At 43.6% G+C, this 24,472-nt stretch overlaps 1 protein-coding gene across 4 annotated transcripts in view; it reads right to left on the reverse strand.

The window, feature by feature from the left end:
• CLTCL1 (clathrin heavy chain like 1) overlaps nt 1-24,472 on the reverse strand; it is a 44,230-nt gene that overhangs the window by 19,535 nt on the left and 223 nt on the right. For all 4 annotated transcript variants that reach the window (XM_044440683.1, XM_044440685.1, XM_044440682.1 and 1 more), the window contains exons 2-14: nt 17,776-17,983; nt 11,818-12,086; nt 11,383-11,544; nt 10,732-10,845; nt 9,304-9,477; nt 7,722-7,919; nt 7,309-7,509; nt 6,611-6,763; nt 4,364-4,486; nt 3,477-3,614; nt 3,116-3,280; nt 1,946-2,126; nt 790-953 (exon numbers count right to left, since the gene is read on the reverse strand). In XM_044440683.1, the coding sequence (XP_044296618.1) occupies nt 790-953; nt 1,946-2,126; nt 3,116-3,280; nt 3,477-3,614; nt 4,364-4,486; nt 6,611-6,763; nt 7,309-7,509; nt 7,722-7,919; nt 9,304-9,477; nt 10,732-10,845; nt 11,383-11,544; nt 11,818-12,086; nt 17,776-17,983 (2,250 nt within the window). The remainder of the gene's footprint in view (nt 1-789; nt 954-1,945; nt 2,127-3,115; nt 3,281-3,476; nt 3,615-4,363; nt 4,487-6,610; nt 6,764-7,308; nt 7,510-7,721; nt 7,920-9,303; nt 9,478-10,731; nt 10,846-11,382; nt 11,545-11,817; nt 12,087-17,775; nt 17,984-24,472) is intronic.

A 24,472-nucleotide genomic window follows, 5' to 3' on the forward strand; every position in this document is an offset into this window, starting at 1 on the left:
ACTTATTTTACAAACAGAATATGGTGGTGTCACCCTCTTCACTGTAAAAGGGTGGGAGGGGGTGTTATTATGATTCCTTCTTTTTAAAGAGCAGAAGTAGAAACAGAGAGGAGACACAAGCTCCTTTTCTCCTCTGAAGGAGCAAAAATGCCCTCTTCCCTCTGTCTCGTTGCCCTGGCTTCCCTTCACCCCATGGCACCCCCTCTGAGTGCTAGGATGAATCTGCCTTCCTCTCTGCACGCTACAAAAGGAAGCCACATTTTGTTTAACCCCTTGCACTTCACTGCAGAGCAACAGTCCTGTGTCACAGGTTCTTCTGCTTCCTAGTCTGTTACCTACCCATCTCTTTATTACCTGATAGAGGGAAAAATACATCTTCCTTCACCGATTTGGTGTTAACTAGTATCAAAGTACATGCAACAACAATAGTTTGACTCACCCAAGGGCGGGGGTGCACAAAAGTCTGGCTGTGGGGAAGCCAAAGCCTCCCGATATCCACACACGCTTCCCAGTCTACTCCTACCCCACCCATCCTTATGCCTCACCTTTCCCAGAAGCCACCTTCCAACACGCTTTGCATGGGCGAGCCCAAACAGCAAGCAAGACGCAACAGCATTTAAGACGCCAATCCCACCAACTTGGTAGATGCACCCCCGTGCTCCCAGCTAACAGAACTGATGACCATGTGGAAGGTACCACTTTGCGACCCGCCTTGCTATAATTTCACGAAGGAGGGTATACCAATCTTCTAAGTAAAACCAAAAATCACAGCTCAGCAATTAGTTTTACCTTCAGGAAATTTTTCACTCGTTCTGGATTGTAACAGTTGCTTTCCCGGCAGATCCTTTCTACTTCTTTAATCTGGCCAGTCTTGCAAGCTGCCTGGATATATTTAAAGTGGACATCTGGGTCCTGGCTGAAGTTCACAATAGACCCCAAGAAATAAAACAGTCCTAAAGAGAGAGACAGTCAGGCAGACATGTAAGGAGATGGGGCAGGCCCACCCACATCTGTATTGGAACAAGAGTTTTCCTTCACGTTACACAACTGGCTCAATGGAAAGGCGCTCCTGCAGCATCAAGCTAGAACTGCTTCAAGACTAAAGCTCTAAGAGAACCACCGCCTTTGATGGCACAGAACCCATTAGCCAACATGTGAGTGGGGCATATGGCCTTAATCCATGCTATAAAAATAGGACCAGTGCCGAAAATGCTTCTGCAACTCACACAGCCGCAACCAATTCCCTTGATTAAATGACTTAGCTGCATCTAAGAACAGCTCGATTCCCCCACCCTGGGTATTATTAATCCTTATAAGGGTTTAGTTTTACAGATCTCATTAGAGCCATCTTGATCTTCCAGTAATGCCATTTACTCTGCTAGCCATGATTCCAGCCAGAGTTTGACAGTTTACAGGCCTTGTAAGATGCAAGTCAGAAAGGGGTGCAGAACCCCAGGCCTGAGGGCCAAACATGGCTTGCATGGGGTACCCATCTGGCCTTCTAGCATTGCTCAAACAGGGCCAGGGGAAGGAAGCATGGCCTTCACCTGGCTGTTTCCTCTCTTTTGTAGTTTCCTCCCTCATCCTAGAAGGGAAAATGCCTCCCCATAGGGCTTTGCTACTGCCAGTAAAAGCTGAATGTAAAATAAGGGTATTTTTGGTGTTTCACCCTTAACCCTGTTGCCTTGGGCCATGCCCACCACCAGAATATGGCCTTCCAAATGCATCTGCATGACTGAATTTAGTCTTCAGTCTGAAAGAGTGTCGGCATCTCTATTCTACAGGCCAGAAAGCTTGCCTGTGGGGTCTGAAAATGAACCTGCTTTTCGCATTTTCAGTGCTTCTGCAGAACACACAGCCTCTCCCACTTCTACCAACGGACATTTTGCAGTCCTTTGCCAAGGAAGGTCACAGCAAGCGTTGCTACTCGGTTTGCTGGACTTACCTTCGTAACTTTTAAAGGATTCAAAGAGCTCCACAAGTGACTGGGTGCCCAGCTGCTCGTGGTACTTAGATGCTACTTGGACGCAGAGCTGCAGGTTCTGTCGGATGTTGGCAGACAGCATAGCGCGCAGGCACTCCACGGAGTCCTCCACGGACAGCGAGCCGAAGAAGTTCACGAGCCACTTTGAAAATAAGTGCGAGGATTACAGCTGGTTCACAGTTGTGCAAAGGTTATACAAAACAGTTCCTCCAAAATTTTAGGAGGCCTAACACCCTGAGGTTGGTACAAGTGTGCGTCAGGTTCCATACTCACCTTTTTGATGTCTCAAGACAGTTTCCTATTTTGATAATACGCTACAGGGATCAAGCTTCCTCCATGTAGCAAAAGGTTCTCCTGGATCTATTTTATTTTCAAATACTTGTTCTCAGGCGGGCTACATCGACACCTATACCTAGAACCACTGGTAACTCTCTAGGTGAGCTGCAGTTGAATGGCAAGGATGTTTGGCTCTTTTTTCCCCCAGCAGCAGCAAAATGATTCCACCTGCCCTGATTTATACAGCCAGAATAAAGGAAGCATGATGTCACCAGAAGGGTATTTGTCGGTAGAAGAAATGTGCGCTTGGTTGAATTCTGGCACTTAAAACAGGATTGATAAGCCCACAATCCTCTCACTCAAATTGTTTACCTTTTATACCTGTTTCTGGTTGGTGGACCTTGGCGTTCGGGGGGGGGGGGGGGATAGTCTAAGTCTGTCCTATGATGTCAAGAGACAACGACTGGCCAAGATCAACCAGTGAGCTTCATGAGAAAGCTGCAGGTTTGATCCCTGATGTCTCCAGAGGAGCCACAGGAAATTCCTGCCTGAACAGCCGCTGGCCAGCCAGTGTCAATGACACTGAGCTAGATGGACCAGTGGCCTGACCTATCGCATGGGGCCTCCTGCAGCCTGAGTGGGGATTTGAACCCGCGTCTTCCCAATCCTGGATTCTAACCACACAGGCTCATTTGAGAGGCCAGCAGTTACTGTAAAACGGAACAGGGAAGGACCGACGGGTCTCTGGTGCGAAGCTACCAAACCAAAACTACGAGGCAGACCTTGCGTACGTTAACACAAAAGCCAGCTTGTTGGGTGCACACACATGTTCAGTTCGACTGCATCTTATCTCACCTCTGGATTCAGCAGATGGGTATGGACCACGGCGCGCTTGATGTCATACAGGTCGGTGTAGTGTTCCAGCGCCCGCTGCAACAGGCCTGCCTTTTCGCAAAGCTGGGCAATATGGGCACGATCGTAGTGTGTGAACATCTGATTTCCCAGGATGGCATCTGCAACCTAGAGAAAGTCAGCACAGTCAGAAAACCAGGGGCTTTTCAGTACTTTCGCAACCCACGCGGCTGAACTCCTGCGTGGAAGCAGAAAGGCAGAATGCCACGCAGCGCTTTAGCTGTGCTAAGCAGAAGCGAGGCTGCCCTTTAAAAGAGGGGAAGAGCAGCAGCCATTGGTAAAACTGCCAGGAGGGTGAAATTACCTGTGGAGCATGAATGAGATTCATCTCAAGCAGACGAGTTTGCAGGTGGCCTTCAGCCGGGCGATTGTTTTTCAAGGCATCCAACAAGAAGGAGGTACACTGCTGAATTAAGCTGTTCTCCATGAACACATCGACAATCTGTAGCAAACGAGACACCACCAGGTTGTCAGACACATAAACCATCCTCGCCATGTGGTGCGTCCACTGGGGGAAACAAACACGCTGGGATTTCCCACAGTGCTGCTGTCTATGCTGTCTTGAAGAGCTGTTGCAGCGCCGATTCTAGATGTGCAGGCTTTTGATAGATTTTTTAAAAATCTGAAATCGGTATTTCCCCACTACATTAGACTGTGTTATGCACAGCTTCTTATTGCATAACCGAATAATGTATTTGTATATGCATTTAAATGCTCTTGGAAGCTTCCAAAATTCAAGTCATGGAGCACAACACATATCAAAGACCGCCATTTTTCAGAGAAAAGAGGATGCTTCCAAAATCAGCTTACCCAGTTCATTATCCTTCCTCTGGAAGTCTGGCCTTTTTTTACCAGAAGAGTCAGAAACAGCAATGGCATTTCTCAACAGGACACCTGAGTTGTCTATGTCCACATCTACTCACTGTTTAATGAGTCTTACATTTGTCTTTCACAACTACACTGAATAGCTTTGTGAACAGCCACACTTTCTTTAGAAAGTGACTGATTCTAGAATTTTGCCAATAAAATTTAAAGCCATCCAAATTACTTGGATTATGAAACTGTGAGACAGACCATGGACTGGTAATTAAACAAGACGAATCACTATTTATCCATACTAGGATTTTCGCAACTTGCTGTTTCAACTTATCTCCTAGAACTGGCACATCGCAACAAACCAGTTTTGTTTACCTGATTGATGTTGGCTAGAGGCTCTTCATCTTGTACCAACATCTGAGCAAACTGAAGGCCCTGATCTGGACTGACTCGCATCACACTTCTCAACAGGAAAATCCAATCTGGAGTGTAGCCAACCTAAAAAATACATTTTAGAGAAGTTAGATTGCTTGAACAAAGGGTGCTTGGGAGAGTCATAGAAGCATAGAAACAGAGCGAGTCAGAAGGGGTCTCCCGGTCCATCTAGTCTGACCCCCGGCTTCAGCCAGCTCCGCTCACAACATGTCCACCATATGCATGTGCAGCCTATCCTTGAACACCCTCACCTCAACCACCTCCCGTGGAAGCCCATTCCACACCCTCGGGGTCCTGACTGTCAGGAAGTGCTTCCTGGCATCCAAATGGAACCTTGGCTCCCTGAGCTTTGCTCCGTTGAAGCACGTCCTGCCTTCCTCTGCAGGGGAGAACAGGTCTCTACCCATCTCCATGTGACATCCCCTCACATACCTGTATGTCACCAACAGATCCCCTTGGAGTCTTCTCTTCTCCAGGCTGAAGAGACCCAGGTCCCTCAGTCTCGCCTCATATGGCATCCCCTGCAAACCGGCCACCAACCTTGTGGCCCTATGCTGCACTGACTCCAACCTGGCTATAGCCTTTCTGTAATGAGGGGCCCAAAACTGAACACAATACTCCAATTGCGGGCGCCCTAGAGTCATGTAGAGTGGTAGTAATACCTCTCTTGATCTAGAAGCCACACTTCTGGCTATGCAACCAAGGGTGGCGCTTGCCCTCTTGACCACTGCATCACACTGCTGACTCATGTTTAGCCTGCAGTCAACCAGTACTCCGAGGTCCCTTTCACAAGTGCTGCTCTCCAGCCACTTGTCACCTAACCTGTACTTATGACACCTATTCCTATGCCCCAAGTGCAAGACCTTGCCCTTATCCCCATTGAACGCCATCCTGTTGTCTCCTGCCCACTTCCATAGTCTGTCCAGATCCTTTTGGATCTGAAGTACCTGCTCCTCAGTTGTGGCCACTGCTCCAGTTTTAGTGTCGTCTGCGAATTTGATCAGCAGACTGTTCTCCCCTTCTTCCATGTCCTCGAGAAAGGAAGCATTCTTGCACTTTTGCAAGTAGTCCTACTTCAAAACCAGCCAGGTCTTGGGCATACCTGAGTGCAGCCAAGACCACCCTACCCTGTTCAAGACCGATTTGTACCTGCTTCATAATAAAATGGGACATGAACTTGATTAGCCTTTGTTATTCTTTCACTGGTAACATACAGATTAGATTATGTACTACTACTTGGGAGACTTTAAGCACTATCAAACATAGCTGCTGAGCAAAGCACATTTATCGCCAAACCTTTTTAAACAAAGCCATCCATTTCCCAAGCTGCTAGTCTATTTCCAAACACAATGCAATTACTGGTTTTAATCTTTGAAGCCCTAAAAAATGTGGAAGCTGGTTTTCTAAAGGACCAGTCAGATAATCCCACATGAACCTGCCATCCACCAGATACTAAGCAGGAAAGGACGGTTTTCATTGTGAGAAATATCTATGGAATGCATTTCCCAGGGAAGCAAAACCAGTGCCGAATCTTATGCTGGCCAAAAGAGCAGCGAGGACATCTTAATTTACTGCCCAGGCCTTTTAAATCTTTAAATAACTTATAATTCTGCTGAAATGTCCTTGCCCCTTTTTATTTTGCATGGCTTTAATGTCAGTTGTGAGATACCCTTGGGAAGTCTGAGCCAAAAATGTTTTGTTTATAGCCCACTTTTTTTTCTTCAAGGAAATCAAGGTGGCTTACATAATCCTCCTCCTCTCAATCTTATCCTCACAATAATCCTGTGAGGTAGGCTAGGCTGAGAGTCAATGACTGACACAAAGTCACTCAGTGTGTTTTGTGGCCTAGTAGGGACCTGGGTCCCCAACATTCTAGTCACTAGATGAAGATCTATGCTCACTGTGACTTTTTGTGTAATACAGCTCCATCTGCCTACAGGACACATCTTCAGAGCCTAGTTTTGCATGTTCTGCCTGCAACAGAAGAGTCTGGCAAATGCGATATATATAATTTAAGCAACTGAAACGGAACAAGACGCAACTGTTGTCTGAAAGACATCAGATACACTCCAGAGTTCTGAGGCCTTGCCTTATCTCAGGAAAGATAAAATGTAACTCTGCATTCAAGCTTCTGCTTTGCTAGGTTAAGTGTTGCACAACCGCATACTTTTAGGGGAAGAGATTTACCTTTTTTGCGTAAAGAACAATTTTCTGGAATTGCCCGGTTTCTGCAAAACACTGAATTACTTTGTTTGGCACATTTGCACGGAGATAAACACTGAGGGCAAGGGTTGGGTCTGCAGTCTTTACTAAGTCTCCAAGCTCCTCAGAACATTCCAGCTGAAAAAGAAAGAGCACTGCAAAATCAAGACAGACCTAAGCGTTAAGGTGCCTCTGGTTTGCTAGCGAGAGACAGAGGACTGCAATCAAATCAGCGTTTCTGACATTATCTTATCAATTTGCCTGTCAGTGCTTCCCCCAGGTCCCCCTATCCCTGAGGCTGTCACTGCCCAGGTGGAGGAGATGGCTTGTTTGAACCTCAGCAATTTTCCTCATTGTTCAAGAAGAGAACTTTATTATAAATGTAGGAATGAGGCTCAAGATGCTTGCCAAGACATACTCTTAGCCAGGAGATTCTGGTGGCATGATATGGATGTAAAGGCACACCAACCAAACCCAATATAGATACTGGAGGAAGCAGCAGAATTTAAGCAAGAAGCTGCCAGACCTCTCAGCTATGTGGAGGGCAGGGTAAAAGCAGCATGTCTGTTGCCAGCAGAAAGGTTTTGCTGCCAGAGTTTCCTTTCCTTGTGCCTGCATAGGTAGACTAGTTTGAGCAACTGTTTAGTCCAAGGTGTAACCAATTTGAAATGGCAGCGGCTTACCTTATCTTCTTTTAGCCATTTCTCCAGAAGCTGCTTACGGCCTTGCTGGAGAACGGGACGGCACAGTTCCAGAGACTCAAATTTGTTGAGCTGGCCCTGATCAAGGAGGATACCGAAGTACTGTAGCAAGGGAGACGCCTGACCAGGTTGAGCAGGTACACTCTGGAACTTCCGGATGGTATCACTAGTCCGCAGGATTCCCTGAATGTTGACACAGGATTTAAAAAAAAGCCTGCTTCAAGGAGATTCCATCTTGCCATTCAAAAACCCCAAAGCAACCTCTCTAGCAACTGTTCTTGCTAGAGGGCCAACAGTGCTAAAACTGAGCAGTACATTAGTACAATTTCGGACTGCTCACTGAGTTAACCCATGCTCATGGCACACTCCCCAGGGCTCCCCTCAAAGATGTTTACCTTTGGGGCAGATGCTGCCACTTTAGCTGCTTCAGCATAGTTTCCCTGTGCAAAGAGAGTATTGAATTTTCTGGCAAAGAGTTCTTCTGCTCCAGCCAAGTTACTGCGGATAGCCATGCGCAAGCCCAGATCAGGGTTCTGCAGCACGTTGGTGGCGTAATTCACAATGTTATCTTCTTCCACACACACGGACAGAACCTATAAAGACAAGGCATGCTATGCTGTGAGGGGATGAACTACGTACGCTCCAGCCTGTGCTATAGGGTGATTTTAACTATGGCATTGCATGGAGGAAAGCAGATGTGCTCTGAAGGGATTCATTCCACATTGCGAATATGGAGTACTGATGAACAGCTCAACATTTTGATATATCTTCAAATCCCGGACAAAGTAAAACCACCATTTTAGTCCTATTTTAGGCACTTTTAAGGTGGAGCCTCCATCCTTAACTGCCCTGTCCTCATCGGAACAGCTTCAGTGTTTTCAGTCTGGCATAGAAATCCTTTCTTTCTTTCTTTCTTTCTTTCTTTCTTTCTTTCTTTCTGTATGTATGTATGTATGTATGTATGTATGTATGTATTTATTTATTTAGAAAATTTCTATGCTGCCCCACTCGCCGAAGCCTCGGGGCGGCTCACAAAACATTTAAATATAATACATTAAAAATATAAAACGAATTAACAATATAAGTCTCCCTGGCCAAAGAATAAAATAAGGAAATAATATTAGCAATTAAAATGACGTTTGAATAAAAAGGTCTTCGCCTGGCGCTGAAAAACAAATAACGACGGCGCCAGGTGGACCTCTCTGGGGAACGCATTCCATAGATTATCAGATCTACTATTTGTGTTCAGCAGCCTCTTTCCATAGCAGCCAGCATCTATGATGTCTATGGGTCAATGGGAGGTACATGCTCAATTCCACCATTTCATGTGTGTTCCCCAGTAACTGGCACTGTAAGATAGACTGCCTCTGATTCTGGGGTTCATATACAGCCATGGCAATTAGTACTCACTGACAACAGTGACAGCCTTGCATGAATTTGTCAAGTGCCCTTTCAAAGCAGTCCAAATTGATGGCTATCGCTACCTCTTGTGGCAGAGAAATAATCTAACTATAGACTATGTGGAGTAGTTCTTTCTTTTATCAGTCCTGGATTTCCCATCCTGCAGCTTCATGGAAAGACATTCTTATTGTTAGCTTTGTTACAAAGAAAGCAGCCATGACATGAATGGAGGCACCGTGATGACAAACTGTGAACAGGATGTTTAAAGAATGTATGATGGAGAACCTCAGGTGGTTATTTTGCTTTTCTCTGCACAAGTCTGAAGCAATGAGCCGACCCCTGTAAGAATTACAGCAGGGCCCAACTTTAGTCACCAGAAATTCTTGCCAAATTGAAAAAACAAACAGTTACAGTAAGAACCTGCTAACAAACAAACAAACTACGTCAGTCTTTATTTAGAGCAGCCTTCCCCAGTGGACATTCTGGCTGGGAGCTAATTGCAACCCAACATATTTTGAGAGTGTCAGGTTGGAAATGGCTAAGGTACAGCTGAGCTACTTCATGCACCATTCTTACCTGTCCTTTTTTATTCACTCCAATAATCCCCGAGGTAGGTTCATGAGGTGCAGTTACAAAGATGGTGTCCGCACTAATACGGTTCATGTAGATGCACACTCCAGATTCCAGGTCATACATATGAATATATCCATATTTTGTGATCAGATAGATAACTCCATGCTTTGTTCCAATCTACCAGGCATTGATGAAAAGGACATGATTAAACTCTTAAGCAAGAGAAAATGTTTATGGTGTAGCCAAAATCTAAACCTATGACTCTTAGCCACTCATGCGGCATTACTTCCTAAGTGTTAATTAATGCACTTAAGGGCAAGCCAAAATGTTATTCATTCAGAAAGTTGGGTCTCTAAATATTTGTTCTCAGTGTCAATTTGGTCAAGAGGAATGAAAGCTCATTCTTAGCTCTGTCCTGAATAAAAAAGAACAGACAATATGCATCTACATAGAATCAAGAATGTACAAACCAACATCAGCAGTCCAATTAGTCTAGTGGGTGGCCTGTGACCTGTCCAATGAATAAGTACAACACCTAAAACAGTGCCAGGACATATCTATTGAAGAATTTGTTGCAGCACATAATTATGTCCAATAATTTCTCGCATACAACTTCTTCAGGGACAAAAGCAGCCTATGCAAAGAATTAGACTATCTTATTGTCCCTGGCCAAAGTAGCTTTGCACCAAGAAGAATAATTCTGAGATTTTTTTAATGTATTCTGAAAATTATTTTTGAGTTGAGAGAAGTTGAGAGATGAAACTCTGTTGTCTTCCACTAACAACTAAACACAACTTTGTTCAGATGCCCTTTGGCACATACCCTGGTGGGGGGGGTTCTTTGTTTCAAAAATGTTTCCCTATATTTTGAATTGTATTTTAACAGCCGAGTTTTCATGTTATGTTTTCATGAAGATTTCGGTTTTAATCGGCATTACTGTTAGCAGCTCTGGGAGCCATTTGGGTCAGAAATTCTGGATTACAACTAAACATAAGTGAATATTAACACCAGTGCTGGTATTCTGGAACAAGCAGACGTAACCAGATAAGCCAGAGCCAACACTCAGCCAAGATGGAGAAGCTGCACTCTGGGTGAGGTGTCCAAGGACCCAGGCCTCCACCTCCCCTCACCCCTGGGCCATGTCCTGATCTGGGTTTGAAAACGTTCCCAGTGTCTAGCCTGCTTGCCAGCAGGCAAAAGTGTTGCACAAATGGTCTTGGCAGCATTACAATCGCATGCACGTTACATGCATGCAGTATAACTGCCGATTGTTTCAGTAAGTCTGCATACCGGTGCAGTGCGTTGGAGAACTCTGGGTTCCATACTGCCCAGGACCAATCGCTAATACGGACCATGCAGTACTGTGGCCACGTTTAGGTACAGCCCTGCCAATTTACCCAAAGTTTAAAAAAAACACTCTCGATGCCTTACCTGCATCGCTACCGGGAAATCAGTTTGGGCCTCAGGAGGGAAAAATACATCAACAGCTTTCTTGACAAAAGGCTGGTTTCCAGCAGCAGGCTGACCCACTTCAATTATATGCAGCTGGGAACATACCAGAAAACGATCCTTCATTGTTCAGTTTGGAGCAGAAAAGCTTCCTCGAAATCAGATGTTCCCCAGAATTGACAACTGCTCAACCTTGCGGTATGGATTTGTACATAGTTCAGTTAAAATGCCTGAGTGTGTTCTATAGCCTGAATTTGTCAGGAGGTGACATGTACATGAAGTTACATTTATTTATCTATTTAAAGTTTTCCTATACGGTCTTCCATTTTAAACCTCTCAAGGAGGTTTACATTTACTGCAACTTTGATAAGCCAATTTAAAATGGCTACTTTCCCTGATGTGTTCTGGCAAACAAGGAAAAATGCAGGCTCACCAGCAGGCGTTCCACCCCAAATATTTAACCCCCCCCCCCTTCACTTTTCATACAAGGACTTACTAGTGTCAGCTCTTACTGCAAAAAGCTTTGAGAATCTTTGTTTCACTGGGGAGTTTTTGGTCTCACTTCTTCACCCTCACCCATGCTAACATTTATCCATCCCGTTTCGGCACAGAGAATGGCGAAAAGTTTTTTACCTTGCCTCCTGCAGGGCTTCGTACAGCAAAACAGAAAAGAGTGGAGGGCTTGGCATTGGCTTCGATTTTGAACTCTGCGAAGGCTGCTGCATGTCCCTCTATAGGCTGGGAAACTTTGCGATCCACTGAATACAACTGCATGGCACCAACTACACGATTTTGCTGGCAAAACAAGTATTTGGACACTCAATGATTACAGTGATTAAGCGTTTCATTAGCACCAGGAACACAAACATTCAGATTCTTAATTTGTTTGGAGCATCTTTCCCTGCCTCCTATCCTAAGAGATTCCAACTACTAATTTGACAGAACAGATGCGGGACTGGACCACAGCCTATGAGTTCACCATGTGTTCAGCTGCGATCAATACATTTGTCATCTAATTCTTTTCACATGCAGAATATTGCAAAGGTGTAAATATGCAACTTTCCTTACCTGGGCGGAGATTCCTATCAGGAGTAACCACTTTTGATTTTCATCTGTTCTATAGTTGATGATCTGGCAGCCTGCAAGACTGGCATGTCTGTCGAACATCTTTTGGGGCAGAGAGTCTCCTTCCATACTCCAATGATAAACTGCCGTCTCCGTCACTAAGGCAACTGTATTCACAGAGATCCATTTCCAAAAGATCACTTCCTCAGCCATGGTGTGTGCTTTCATTTTACTTTTCATCTCAATGTTGAAGATCTGGAGCGTTTTCCCCGCTGGTGCACAAGACAGAAAGGCAAGGAGAATCACAGACCTCCAAAATATTATGTAACAACTCTCACCCGATGCAACTCATCTCTCTCACTTTTAATTGAAAACAATTTAGAAAAATTCCTTGAGCTAATACTGTCAAAAGCCTCAGCTATACATGAAGGTGAAATAAGGGGCTAAGAAAACGCACTGTGCCACTGCTGATAGCAGCTGGATGAAAACCTGTTTTTGAAGGATTCCCTAGATGAAAATGAAGGGGTGTGGGTCCATCCACTCCGCTGCATGTGTGATCCAACTTAGGACACTGCTGGTCATGTATGAATTGACTGATGGCTGCTCCTAACAGTCTAACAGAGAAGTACTTATCTAGAGCCCCCTTTATTCCAGTGGATTTAGTCTGGTCACTAGGATCCCATGTGAACTAGGCCTTCTGGGCAACCGTTTCAAGATGGGAAAGCCCAGAACTGTGCGGCCATATGGAACATGATGCAATAGGCCAACGTCTGTGCCTCACATTCTGTCTTTCAACAGAAAGCTCCTTAAACAAGAGGGGAAGACGACACTCAGATGCACAACAGGTGGTTTCATCTTCAATATTTTCTCCCAGGCTACTTTGGGACAATATTTCCTTCTACCAAAACCAGAACTAGATTTTCGACAGGCTGTTTAGTGAAATGAGAATGCTGCATATTATTTCAGAAAGATGCCTCCACTGTTCTGGCCAGAATCTTCATCCTTATACTGCTGTCCTGCCTTTCACCTTCATGTTCCTCTGTAAAGCTGAGAAGCAGCAATACATCAATATTGACCTGAAATAGTACCCACACACACACTCAAGTGAAGCTGCGGTTAGTAGCTTTCTGCTCCCTGAAAAATTTCTTTCTTCACAGGACACAAGACCCAATACATAAGCCAACCTGAAAAAGAAGTCCACCCTTCTCAATGGGTGCCAACAGAGTTTAGCAGGCTTTCTAATGCTGTTTCCAGTGTTATAGCTCAGGAATCCAAAGAGTCAATATTCAATAGACAGAACTTTAAGAAATAGACATGAAGCAATGGTCTTCCGAGCAGATTATCTGCTAAAAATGTTCAGCACCTACTTCTTAAAAGCATAATCTAAAATTGTCTGTGAGTGCTAGCGTGCATGGCACATAGTTAAATTATACAGTTCGCTTCAAGATGTAGTGATAGCCACCAATCTGAGCAGCTTTAAAGGAGATTAGACAAATTCATGGAAGATAAGCCTCTTAAAGGCTACTAGTTACGATCATCTCCGATATTCCCTCCAATATCAGAGACAGCATGTCTCCACAGACCAGTTAAAAGGCTGCTAAGCACATCTTCTAGGCTTCTCAGAAGTATCTGGCTGACCTCTATGGGAACAGGATGGTGGACCATTGGCCTGACCTAGTACAGTTCCTATGTTCTGATTTACTGCACTCTTAAGCCACATAGCTTAAGCAGATGCTTGATACTATATAAAAGCAGTGAAATTCATTAACCATGTCCCAAAAATCAATTCACATGGGTGTCACCTAGGAAAGGCAAACAATGCAACACTAGTGGATCTAAGTGAACTCAATTTCCAGTAAGGACCACACAGAAAAGATCTGCAAATATCTGCAATACTCTTTGGATACATCTGTGGTCTGAGGTAAGGATATTGAAGTATATCATGGGTGCATTATATATTACTGTTCCTTCTCCAGATCCCATTTCCTTTGCAGATCTACAAAGCCACAGCATCCTGCAGAGCCAAGCTTAACTATTCCCATTTGGATTCAAGGCAGATTGCTACTACTTTTCACCAGAAACTGAACAGTGCAGAAGGAAGGCTGAGGCCACGTGGGGATGAAAAGGAGGCAGGGAGGCGAAGGAGAGATGAGGTGCCATTTTTTCCCTGATGGAAGGAAGATCCTAGGGTTAGAGCCAGAAGTCATCTGTGGCCGACAAGCATGTTTGCTGCATTCAGGCTGGGAAGGTGCTTCCTTTCCAAGTTAAAAAGGCGATGCAGTTGCCTGCACCTCTCACAGATCAATGGCTGAATTGCCCGGCAGCTAAGCTCCACCAGCCCTCTCTGCTACTGTTTACAAGGCTATACAGGGGGGCCATGATACAACAAAGAGTTGGGGGAGGAGGGACAGACAGGGACCGGGGCTTATGGAATTCAAACATCGTCCAGGATCCCCTCGTACCAAGAGTCAGTGCTCTGAAGCCATTCTCTGGCTTGTGCAGCTAAACACACCTACCTCTATGTGAACTAGCCTTGCAAGACTCGCATCTGATTCTATTCTTCCTCCTCTCCCTCCAAATTTAACCATATCCAGAGTAACTCTGGGACCCCAGCTGGGGTTTCTCGTGTTTCCTTCTCAGTACCATAGCCAGTTAATACCTGAGCCTCCACGCACTTCACACCACTTCTGCAGACATGTTTTCTTCACAGGAATCTTTTGAGGTGTGAATTGTACAACCTACTGTACTAACGCCTGTCTCACAAAAAGAGGCCCTGCTATTGCCGCAATGCCACAAAAGAGCCAACAATGACAAAGACGAGGATATTTTCAAATTAAATGGTAAGATGCCATTGTGCTGCCCTCCATCAGGATATACTGAATCACAGGAATGTTACTGCGGTGTTGCTGAGGGTGGTCTTCAGACTAATTCTCCATCAGCTTCATCATGGTCATTGTCTTCTAACAGTGGTAAAGCTAGGCTATTTCAGTCCCTGAACTTAATGGTTATACATTATAGCCTTATATATAAACTCAGCTGTGAAACATACAGCTAATATTTAACTTCTCTTTCCCACTCACTGCCATTCGATGCTTAAAAACTGCTCCAACATTACCGATATGCTTAAAAACAACAAAACTGTTTGTCAGTCCTAAAAAAACCTCTGTGCATGCACATTTTTAATTTTAAACTTACTTAAATCATAACACCATCGTAACTACAGGGACAAAATGGGATGTGCTGCTCTCTGGGGGGTCATGTGGGGGTCCTTGGTGATGCAGGACGCTGGACTTTGGCCCCAAGGTCCAACCCTAGCTGCACTATAAACTTTAATGGGTGTTGGTCACTTGCAGCAAAAAGAAAATCACATTGAGCCTTACAGTGCAGATTGATTGTGGTAGCAATTCTCATGGGTAGAGTCCAGATGCATCAAGGCTTGCTCTCAGTTGCAAAGGTTATACACATACATGGATAGGGGACAAGAGACAGAGAACCTTGGAGGTCGTGAGATGCAAGGCAGTTTTGTCCTCCAACTCAAGTGATAATATCTATAGCTCTTTCCTCTTCAACTAATTTCTTTGTACAGAACTTGTGGAGGGAGCATGCCAAGACCAGGAAAGCCCTAACAAGCACACTCATGTCTGAGTAAGCTGTTAAGGACAGGAATACTCCAACAGAATTTAGGGGAAGAGCAACATGCAACAATTTCACCCCAGCCTTTCAAGTCGAGTTCCTTCCAGCAGGCTACATTGTATGCTGCCATCCCACCAAGCAAGCTTACCCATAATAGAGTCTAGCCTCAAAAAAGGATTAGTGCAAAGCACCAAGAATTATAAATGATTAAGAATTGAATTATGCTTCTTATCTTAGAAAGGCAGACATCTGTTCAGGTGCCTCCTTTTCTTTTCTTTTTTTAAATAAAGGCCTGAATAGTGTTGTCAAACTCTGGAAGAAAAGGCTTTGAACACTTCTTCATCTGTGCAAGCGGAGAGCATGAAATTGTGTCTTTGCATTTCCATGCTGTGCGTATGGAAATGTCTTCCCAAAAGTGCTGCATTCCCCCATTCTGCTCAACACTTCTCACTGGAAGGGGCTCTCATGGTACACTACAACACAGGATACAGAGATACAAGGACAATAATGCTTTGGTCACTGTGGGAATGCCACATGCAATCCAGAAATGCAATGGGTATGCACACACCACGATCTTATCACAGTTTAGAGAAGCATTACATTTCTGAAGGATTGGTATTGTATGTTCATTGCTCGCACAAAGAATGCAAGCCTCAGGCAAGATATAATATGCAGATATAGTCTGTCATTACCACCGTCCAACAGCACGGAACATTTTGAGTGCTTTTCTGAAGTGATGTTTCCTTCGCATTTTAATGCAAGCTGATCTGTATTTCTGCTGGACGTTAAGACTTTTGTGCAAGTTACAGTCCTGCCGCTACCAATGAATGACTATATACTGGAGAGGTGCTGTCACATCTGCTCATCTGGACTCCCTCTCTCCCGCCCTCTCTTTTGACGAGGCAAGTAGAAAAAAGATATGGTAGTGCTTGATGGGGAGAAGACACTAAGTTAAATTTCCAGTCTCTGTTACTTGCATCTCTGGGTTTAGCACTTATCGCATAACAAAATAGTGTATTAGATAGAATTATGTCCAGGGTTATCAGTAAATATTAGATTTCCTGGCCAATAGCTTGATTCACCGGGGGCCAAGATAATTTGAATTACAGCACTATATATGCACTGAATCTTGGGTCAAAAGTTTACATTGAGATCAATCACCCCATGCATATATTTTTAGCAAGCTTGGAAATGTAAAGTCCACACATACATCCAGCTTTTGTTGATGGATTCCCAAGATGAGTTAACTGGTAAAAATTGCATTGTGGACCCCTGTGAATATTGCCATGGACTTCTAGGACCATGTACCACATTTAAGATCATGTAAGTGACTAGCACACAAGACACCATGCTAGCAAAGGTCTCTCATAAAAGTATTGTGACTTGAGTTTGTCAATTAACTGTACTACAATGGGACTGATTATGGCCACCTATTAGTACAGCTATAAAGCAGCAAGTCATGAATGCGACATCAATCGAAGATCATTCCCTGCCCCCCCCCCCCACAAATTCATGTTGCGGCACTGAGATCCCAATTAAGTCTACATATGCCAAATTGCTTTTAGCAGAATTCAGTACTTTTTATGAGATTAGACCATTCCAAACTATTAAACATGAAGTTTGTTAGGACGAAGTTAACTCACCATCTGTTTTAAGACAAGAATGCAGGAAGGAAAGTACACAGTCAATAACAGTGAAACTATTTTATGTCTAATGAGCTTTTGCATCTGCCCTGTAGAGGGTTAGGGTTAGGGTTGCCCTGTAGAGGGACATGTTTATGTCCGCATAGTCCTTGTCGTTTGAAGACAAGCCGCAACAGAAACTTTACGTTTCAGTTTTATAACTTCAAGACAGACTTGTGTAAACTCCACTTTATGCATTAGGCTTTTTTTTATTTAAACTTCAGTAGGTACCGCTTGTTTTGATTTATGCAAAATGGTTAACTGCAAAGCCATACAATAACCTTTCCTGAACACCGTTCCCCCACAGAAGCAGTACTTTGGCTGGAAAAGGTACTCAGGACTTGCCTTGGATAGGGAGAGCCTAAGAATATTTTCCTGCCCTAGAAATACTTTCACCGATCTTAAGGAACTGCAGAAACGCCACCTCAAGATCAAAATTCAACTGTATGCTTTGTCAAGACTTCCAAATTACCTCCTTAACAGTACAACCCGATTTCACTATTTTACATGACTCCCAGCTCACCAATTTTGTAAGAGTTGAATGTTCAGGTCTTACACACTGAACTTCAATTGAGCTCAAAGCAGAACTAACACATTACTCTTCTTTGCAGCCCTGTTGCAGGTGAATGCAAGGCAATAAGCTTACCTTTCAGAGCAATTACTTTAGAAGCTGGGTTCATGATAGCGCTCTCTGCAGAGATTGGACGTCTGATAGGAGTTGTCGGATCGCTCATGTCTATGATCACAACCTGTGCTTGCTCACCAACTTTTTCTCGGATACATATGAACTTGTCAGATTCCATTGTTAAAGTACTGAATCCAATATTTGCTGGATTAATTCCAAGATTTTGGAGCTAAAAAGAAAAACAGCCAGTTAGTCTGAATGTGTTTTTGTGTTAGTTTGGCTGATCTCAGAGGAAACATAACCTCATAACTGTGTTGTAAGCCGCCCCGAGGCTTTGGCAAGGGGCGGCATAGAAATGTTATAATAATAATAATAATAATAATAATAATAATAATAATAATAATAAACACTCAACAGAAAGCACATCACAAGTTATTAGGCACGTGAATAAATAGTCCAAGGTATTTTTGCACAATGGAAAACTTTATCCTTCTGCCTGGTTTTATATTATAGAATCTATAGTAGTGCACCTCTGATACCCAATACCTGTCACAACCATGCTGTCAGCGCATATTTATTTAATTTATATATTGTTTAATCCGTAAATAGTATCTGGGCAGTGAACTAAACAAGTGGGATATAACATTACTGAGCACAGCACTAAAACCAATATTTAGTTTACATCCTGGCTACTTGAAACTTCTGAGTTACCACAAAGAGATTCATGTATCCCTTTGTGTACAAAAGTGGATTGTGCTGTACCATTTTAGTGAAATACTGTTTACAAGCAGACTAGAAAAACCAGTTGCTGCTCAAAAAAGACACATGACAAGAAACAACCAAGTATTGTTAAAAATCCTAGAAGACCACAGACCGAAGACCAGACTTGTTTCCTGTTATAAAATAGGCGGCAAATTACCACTGCTGTTATTCCTGTGGCAAATATTTTTCATAAGTGTTGTGAAGAAAATGGGAAGCATAAAACTGACCATGCAGATTTTTTGTATTTGTAATCTAGCTGGCAGCCGGAGATCATTCACTGTGACCATGGAGTCCACCTTTTTTTAATGGTTTGACTCATTTAAACTTTCAAGAACTAGTTTACTCATTGGTATGGGGTGTCAATTCATATGACCACATAAGTTTGAGTCAGTCTCTCCACGCAAAGACCTGATAATAACAGGACTTGCTTCAACATGTGTCCAGTTCACAACCCAATCTGTTTACCATTCACACATCCTTCTTAGCCATCTGACTGCGCATGCAATGCGGAACTTAAACACAGGAAAGTAGTGGTTAATCTCGCCACTCTGTGCACTAGCTCATCCAATTTCTGTATTACCAAGCTGTTCTAACTATAACTGGGACTACAGATTTACTAGAATTCCTGCAAAGTGACACTTCCTTATATGTAACATCACATGCACCAGCTTCCAATATTGGAGCAGGGTTCTAAACCTTCAGATTTGTTTTGCTATCAGCAACCCAGTTCTGTAGTGCACATGCTGCTGTGGAAAACCTGCTCAAGCTCACAAGGGCTCAACATCCTCACTGAAAAAGACGTTTCTGCAGACTTGCATTCCTAAGCAATTGCACTACTCTTCCCCCTATTTATTATTTCAGTATTTGCTACATACTCTGCCATAAATGGCAACATATATTTACTATGGGCTAGCAGGAAGCTGAATCACACGTCTGTATCCACCCCCACAGAATGCGGAATGCCACTGCCCATGTGTCAACTTCTCTTACTGCTCTGTCTTATTTTAGCAGGCCAGATTTTAAAATCAAGCGGCAAAAATGGGTGGGTAGGGGAAATGTTTCTGCTCCGACCACTCTAGGAGCATTCCCACACATTTGGCTGCCAGGAGCCACCAACACACATGAGCCCACCTAAGTGGATGAAGAGATACTTCGAGAGCTGTGATTACTTTTCCCTTTTTTCCCTGCAAATACAGAATTATCTGTCGAACATGCATGAGAACTGAGAGGAGCGATTAGCCCCAAAGCATGCAAGTTGGATGTTTGAGCGATGGTGTTTTAACCAATTTACAAAGCTTCTCTGATGCACAACCGGGGGGGGGGGGGAGAGTGCTAGGCTTACAAGGTATTTATTTATTTAGGAATCTATTTATGGGCAGCTGTCCACTATGAGGGGAAGGGAAGAGACAGTGAGAAAGGGCAGGGAAAAAACACAGGCGTTATAGGTTGCATTAGGAAACAATAAGCAAGCAAGATAAATTACTACTTGCCATATTTCTGCACCATTTGGTTATGGCAATGTTCCATCGTTACATCAAGAGGCACTGTTCACTGCAGTTATGGGCTGTTCTCGGGAGGCATGGATGGAAATGCTTTATAAGAGGCATAAAAAGAATCAAAAGCAGCCAAAGGAACAGTTATATTCCTCTTTCTAGCACTCGGTATATCAGTGTTTAATTTGGTATACCATTCCAGCCTGAGCATGGAAGAATTCAAGAACTGATTATTAGTCTCATTGTCCACTGTGTGAAATGATAACACAGTTTAAGCACTGTAAATAGTTCCTTGTGTTTGGTTTATACACTTCTACATAAGAGAGCCAAGAGTTCGTGTGACACCTTTGCAGCTGTAGAGATGAGTCAATCATGTATATTTATAATTAATGTGACTGAAGGGAATAGTTTCTCTTCAAAGAAAGAGAGAGGGGATTTTGTAGGGCCTGTTTTCCACAACCGCAAATATGAAGAGCTGTTGTGAAAAGGCTGAAAATATTTTGACATTTCTCCCTCCTACAAGCTGAACATGTCCAGTTTGCTCATCTTTTTCTTTTTAATGGAACAATATTACAGAGCTTTTCCATTAGGCAAACAGGGTTTGAAGAAGAAAAACCCTGATTCACAACCTATGTGATAGATTATAGCTGTTATAGCTGTTACAAAAAGCTGTATTTCCAACAACTGATCAGGGGAAGAAGAAAACTCCATAAGGACCTGTACTTCCAGAATTCTTAACTATTGGCCACATTAGATGGGATTGAAGGAGTTTTGCTAAGTCTAGGAAGGCTCTCAGTACAGATTCTGTACAGGTATTGTTTGCCTCTTCCCAGTGTAACTGTATGAATAAGTACCTCATTTCTAGCAGAGAATTATTGTTTAATTATGAAAGGCTGGCACTCTCTTTAGGAGATGGCTATGCAAATATATTTAACATTTAGTGTGTAGGAACTCTGGGCCACTACTGCACAGCGTTAATGAGAGAATATTTCCACAAAGTTAAGGAATCTAAAGCATTTCATACAAGTTTAAATTTCCAGCTGGATATTTGTTCCCACACAATGATGAAGTCACTTTCCAAGTCTCAACTCTTGTTATTTGAACCTTCAGCATGACTGTATTCTCTAAAGGAATTATCCTGCCAATGAGGGGCTCTCTTCAGATAATGATTTGCAATCTACTCATCTAGAAGAATGTGTAGGTGTGTTCCTGGTGTGTATTTATTTTAAAATAAAGCCCTGGCAGACTTAAATGCTTAAAGTGCTATACACCAAGGTTCTTGTGTTAAGAGCACATCATTGTGTGTGGTCTTAGGAGGAATGATAAGACAACTAATCTTACAGGTAGGCTACCTGATCTATGCATTAGAACACAAAGTAAGTCTGGCATATAGCCAAGTTACTATTCATGTCAGGTCCCTAAAAAGCCTAATGGATTAAGTATTAGTAACTGCAGTTTTTAAAGTCAGGCAACCCGTTTTTCAGAATTTCATTTTCAATAAGGTTGCGTTCCAGCACAGCTTTCCAAAAGTCAGCAAAACTAAACATTCAAGTCTTATTGCTTTCAAGAAGCTTATGCTTAATCACTAGCTTTCTCTGAGTTGTTCTCACTCCACATACCCACTGAAATTTACCTTATTTAAGCATATAAATAAATGCTCATTACTTTAGTCAGTCTTCTTTAACCTGGTGGTTAGACTACAATCCCCATCATCTCTGATCATTGGCCATGCTGCCTAGAATTGATAATTATTCTATAAACCATCAGGTTAGGGCAGGCTGACTTTGGCCTCCATATTTGAACAAGTTTTGGATACAAGAACACAAGTTCTGAGATTCAACCAATATGGACAGCTTCAGAGAAGATAGCTACACTACCACAATGGTGTCAGTCCAAAAGCTTGGTATAATTTTATCAATTTATCACAACTAAACTTGAGTCATTTTGGTGTAACAGGGGACCTCCAAGCCAAAAAACAAAACAAAACAAAAAACAGCTGGTGGAAATATCTGCTAACTTTTAATACATGGGTTGAAAATTTTCAATACACGTGTTAATTATTCACGGAATAATTTAATTCCAGTAAAAGATAAATATATGCTATGAAGTACCCCATTCAAACACATCAGTTGGTCAGTGTTTTCCCTTCCAAAAAATCTAACTTCCAACTTTAAAACCAGTTAACTGCTCTGGAGTCTTCATACAATGCTAGTATAGTGTCTAATTGGATTACAGTATTTAAACTACATGGTTTAAACATATATTTATGCTCAAAACTGTTCTTCTGCAACTTATATTTTATCCTTACAGCAGTGAAATCTCCATAAATCCTTGGTCAAGTCAGTGTGATGGCTTGAAATGCTCAGTTACTCAGGGATCCACACAGATATTCTAGGGGTGTCAATTTGGTTGGGGTTACAGCCTCACCCAGGGGATGACCATTGTTTCAGGTCATGGGGGCTCCAGCCCAAGCAACGCAATAGTTAGAACCTAACCATCAAGATGCTTTTTTAGAACTGGAAAGATACAGGTTCAAATTTCCACTCAAGATCCCATAGTGGCCTTTGGCCAGTCACAGGAGTGCTAGAATAATAAAGACGAGTGAAAGAACCATGTATATTACACTGAAAGGAAGAGAATACATAACTGAAACATAGAGAAGAGGAACCCTAGAGACAAGCATACTCAATGGGCTGAAGGGTTTCCCACAAAATAGTCAGAAAGAAGGGAAGCTAGAAAACAACTGAACCAGTGAAAAAGGGCTTAAACTGGCAAAGATAATCATGGGACAGAATCGTCATCCTTGCCCAATAGTGCGAGATCAACTGTACAGTCAAACATAACAGAAATTCAGGAACTGTATACATCCCTGGAATCCAAGTCCAAGCCATGCTTGCTGGGCAATTATATGAACTACAAGACTAGTTTGCATCGTTTTCTTCTGTCTAAACTTGCACAGGATTGTACCCTCAAGCAGCAGCCCCATGGATGCTTTCCTGGTATTATGAGCAAAGTGAGGCTTACCACAGAACAAATATATGCTGAATCATGCTGTATATTACTAGCAAATTCTTCCTCTTAAATGTATCCCCCAAATCACACTTGCATCATTTAAATATTAAGACAGTTGCTGTTACTCAGCAGTAAGACTAAACTTCTATAGGGCTATGTTTATAATACCAGGGCACTTCACGTTTAGGTTCAAATAAGCTTGTGTATCTCTAAGTTGTTTAAACAATAAAGAGGGATGTACAAATGTAACTTCTGCTACTAAACACAAACAACAGGAGTCACAGTGATGTCATGCAGTTCACATTTTGAAATGGATGCCTCTGATCTAAGTGGGGACTGGGAGGGGCAAAGACGAAACTATTTGCCAAGTCCACTTCCTGTTCTTTCATTCATTAAGTGAATTCCTTTAATTCCTGCCATAAACCGACTTATCTTAGGCCAACATTTCAGCATATAACATCCATAGCCATTCCCTGAACCGCAACTGCAGTTCATAGAGACATCTGCAGTACTTCCCTCATTGAGACTTCGTTAAATCTTCACTGAATGTAGTTATTCCTCCTCGAGAAACGTGCCTAAGAATCATCAGAGATGTTTGCACAAGTAGAAAAAGGAGCAAAGGTAGAAAGAAAGAGACCTTGAGATGGGGATAAAATCAACTCAGTCTGAACACCTGCCCAATCCTTCCTAATCTCGCATGGCCGTTTGCAGGACTGGAAGATTCCCAAACACCACCGGCCTGCCCCACCTGATACCCCAGATCCGAAACCCGGCCGTGAATGTGCAATCCCAGGGATACAGCGGTGGCCTGCCACCCCCATCCGAGTTCTACCCTGAGCAAGCGCCTTTCTGCACCCCAGGTTCCTTATGGTGTAGTAATGCAGGCGAGCCGCTCAATGCCTACTTCTCCACTCCACACACAAACCACACCAAAAAAAAGAGGAGGAGGAGGAGGAGGAGGAGAGTCAGTCATTCAGGCAGCCAGTGACTCGGCACAATCCCTGCAAAGGGCTGCAATGCAAACTCGCACGCCTCGCCGAGGCACCAGCCCCCCCCCCCGCCGGTCCTCCGCTCAGGTGCAGCGAGCGCCCCTCCATTTTTCCGAACCGTTAGACCCGGGCATGCATTTTGCCCCCTTTTGCTCTCCCGGCGCGGCTTAATTTCTTATTTATTTCTGAGAGGCCGCCACCGCCACCCCGCCACTCGGCGTGACACGGAAAGCTGGGGCAGGTTTGTCCCATCCTTCCTGAAAGAAGAAAAGAGCCGATGTAGCAGGCGGCACAAAGCGACAGGGACGCGCGTGGCCCCCGCCCCACCCCGCCGCGCCCCACCCGCCCTCCAAGCGGGCGCCCGCGCGGCCCCCCGGGCGTGCGAGCGGGGGCTCCTCCCCGCATTCGCCCTCGGGACCCCCGCCACGCGGGGCTCGCCCCCTCAGGGAGGGAGGCTCGCCC

This window comes from Varanus komodoensis, unplaced genomic scaffold (genome assembly GCF_004798865.1).
Source record: "Varanus komodoensis strain SLA01 unplaced genomic scaffold, ASM479886v1 scaffold38, whole genome shotgun sequence".
NCBI lineage: Eukaryota > Metazoa > Chordata > Lepidosauria > Squamata > Varanidae > Varanus > Varanus komodoensis.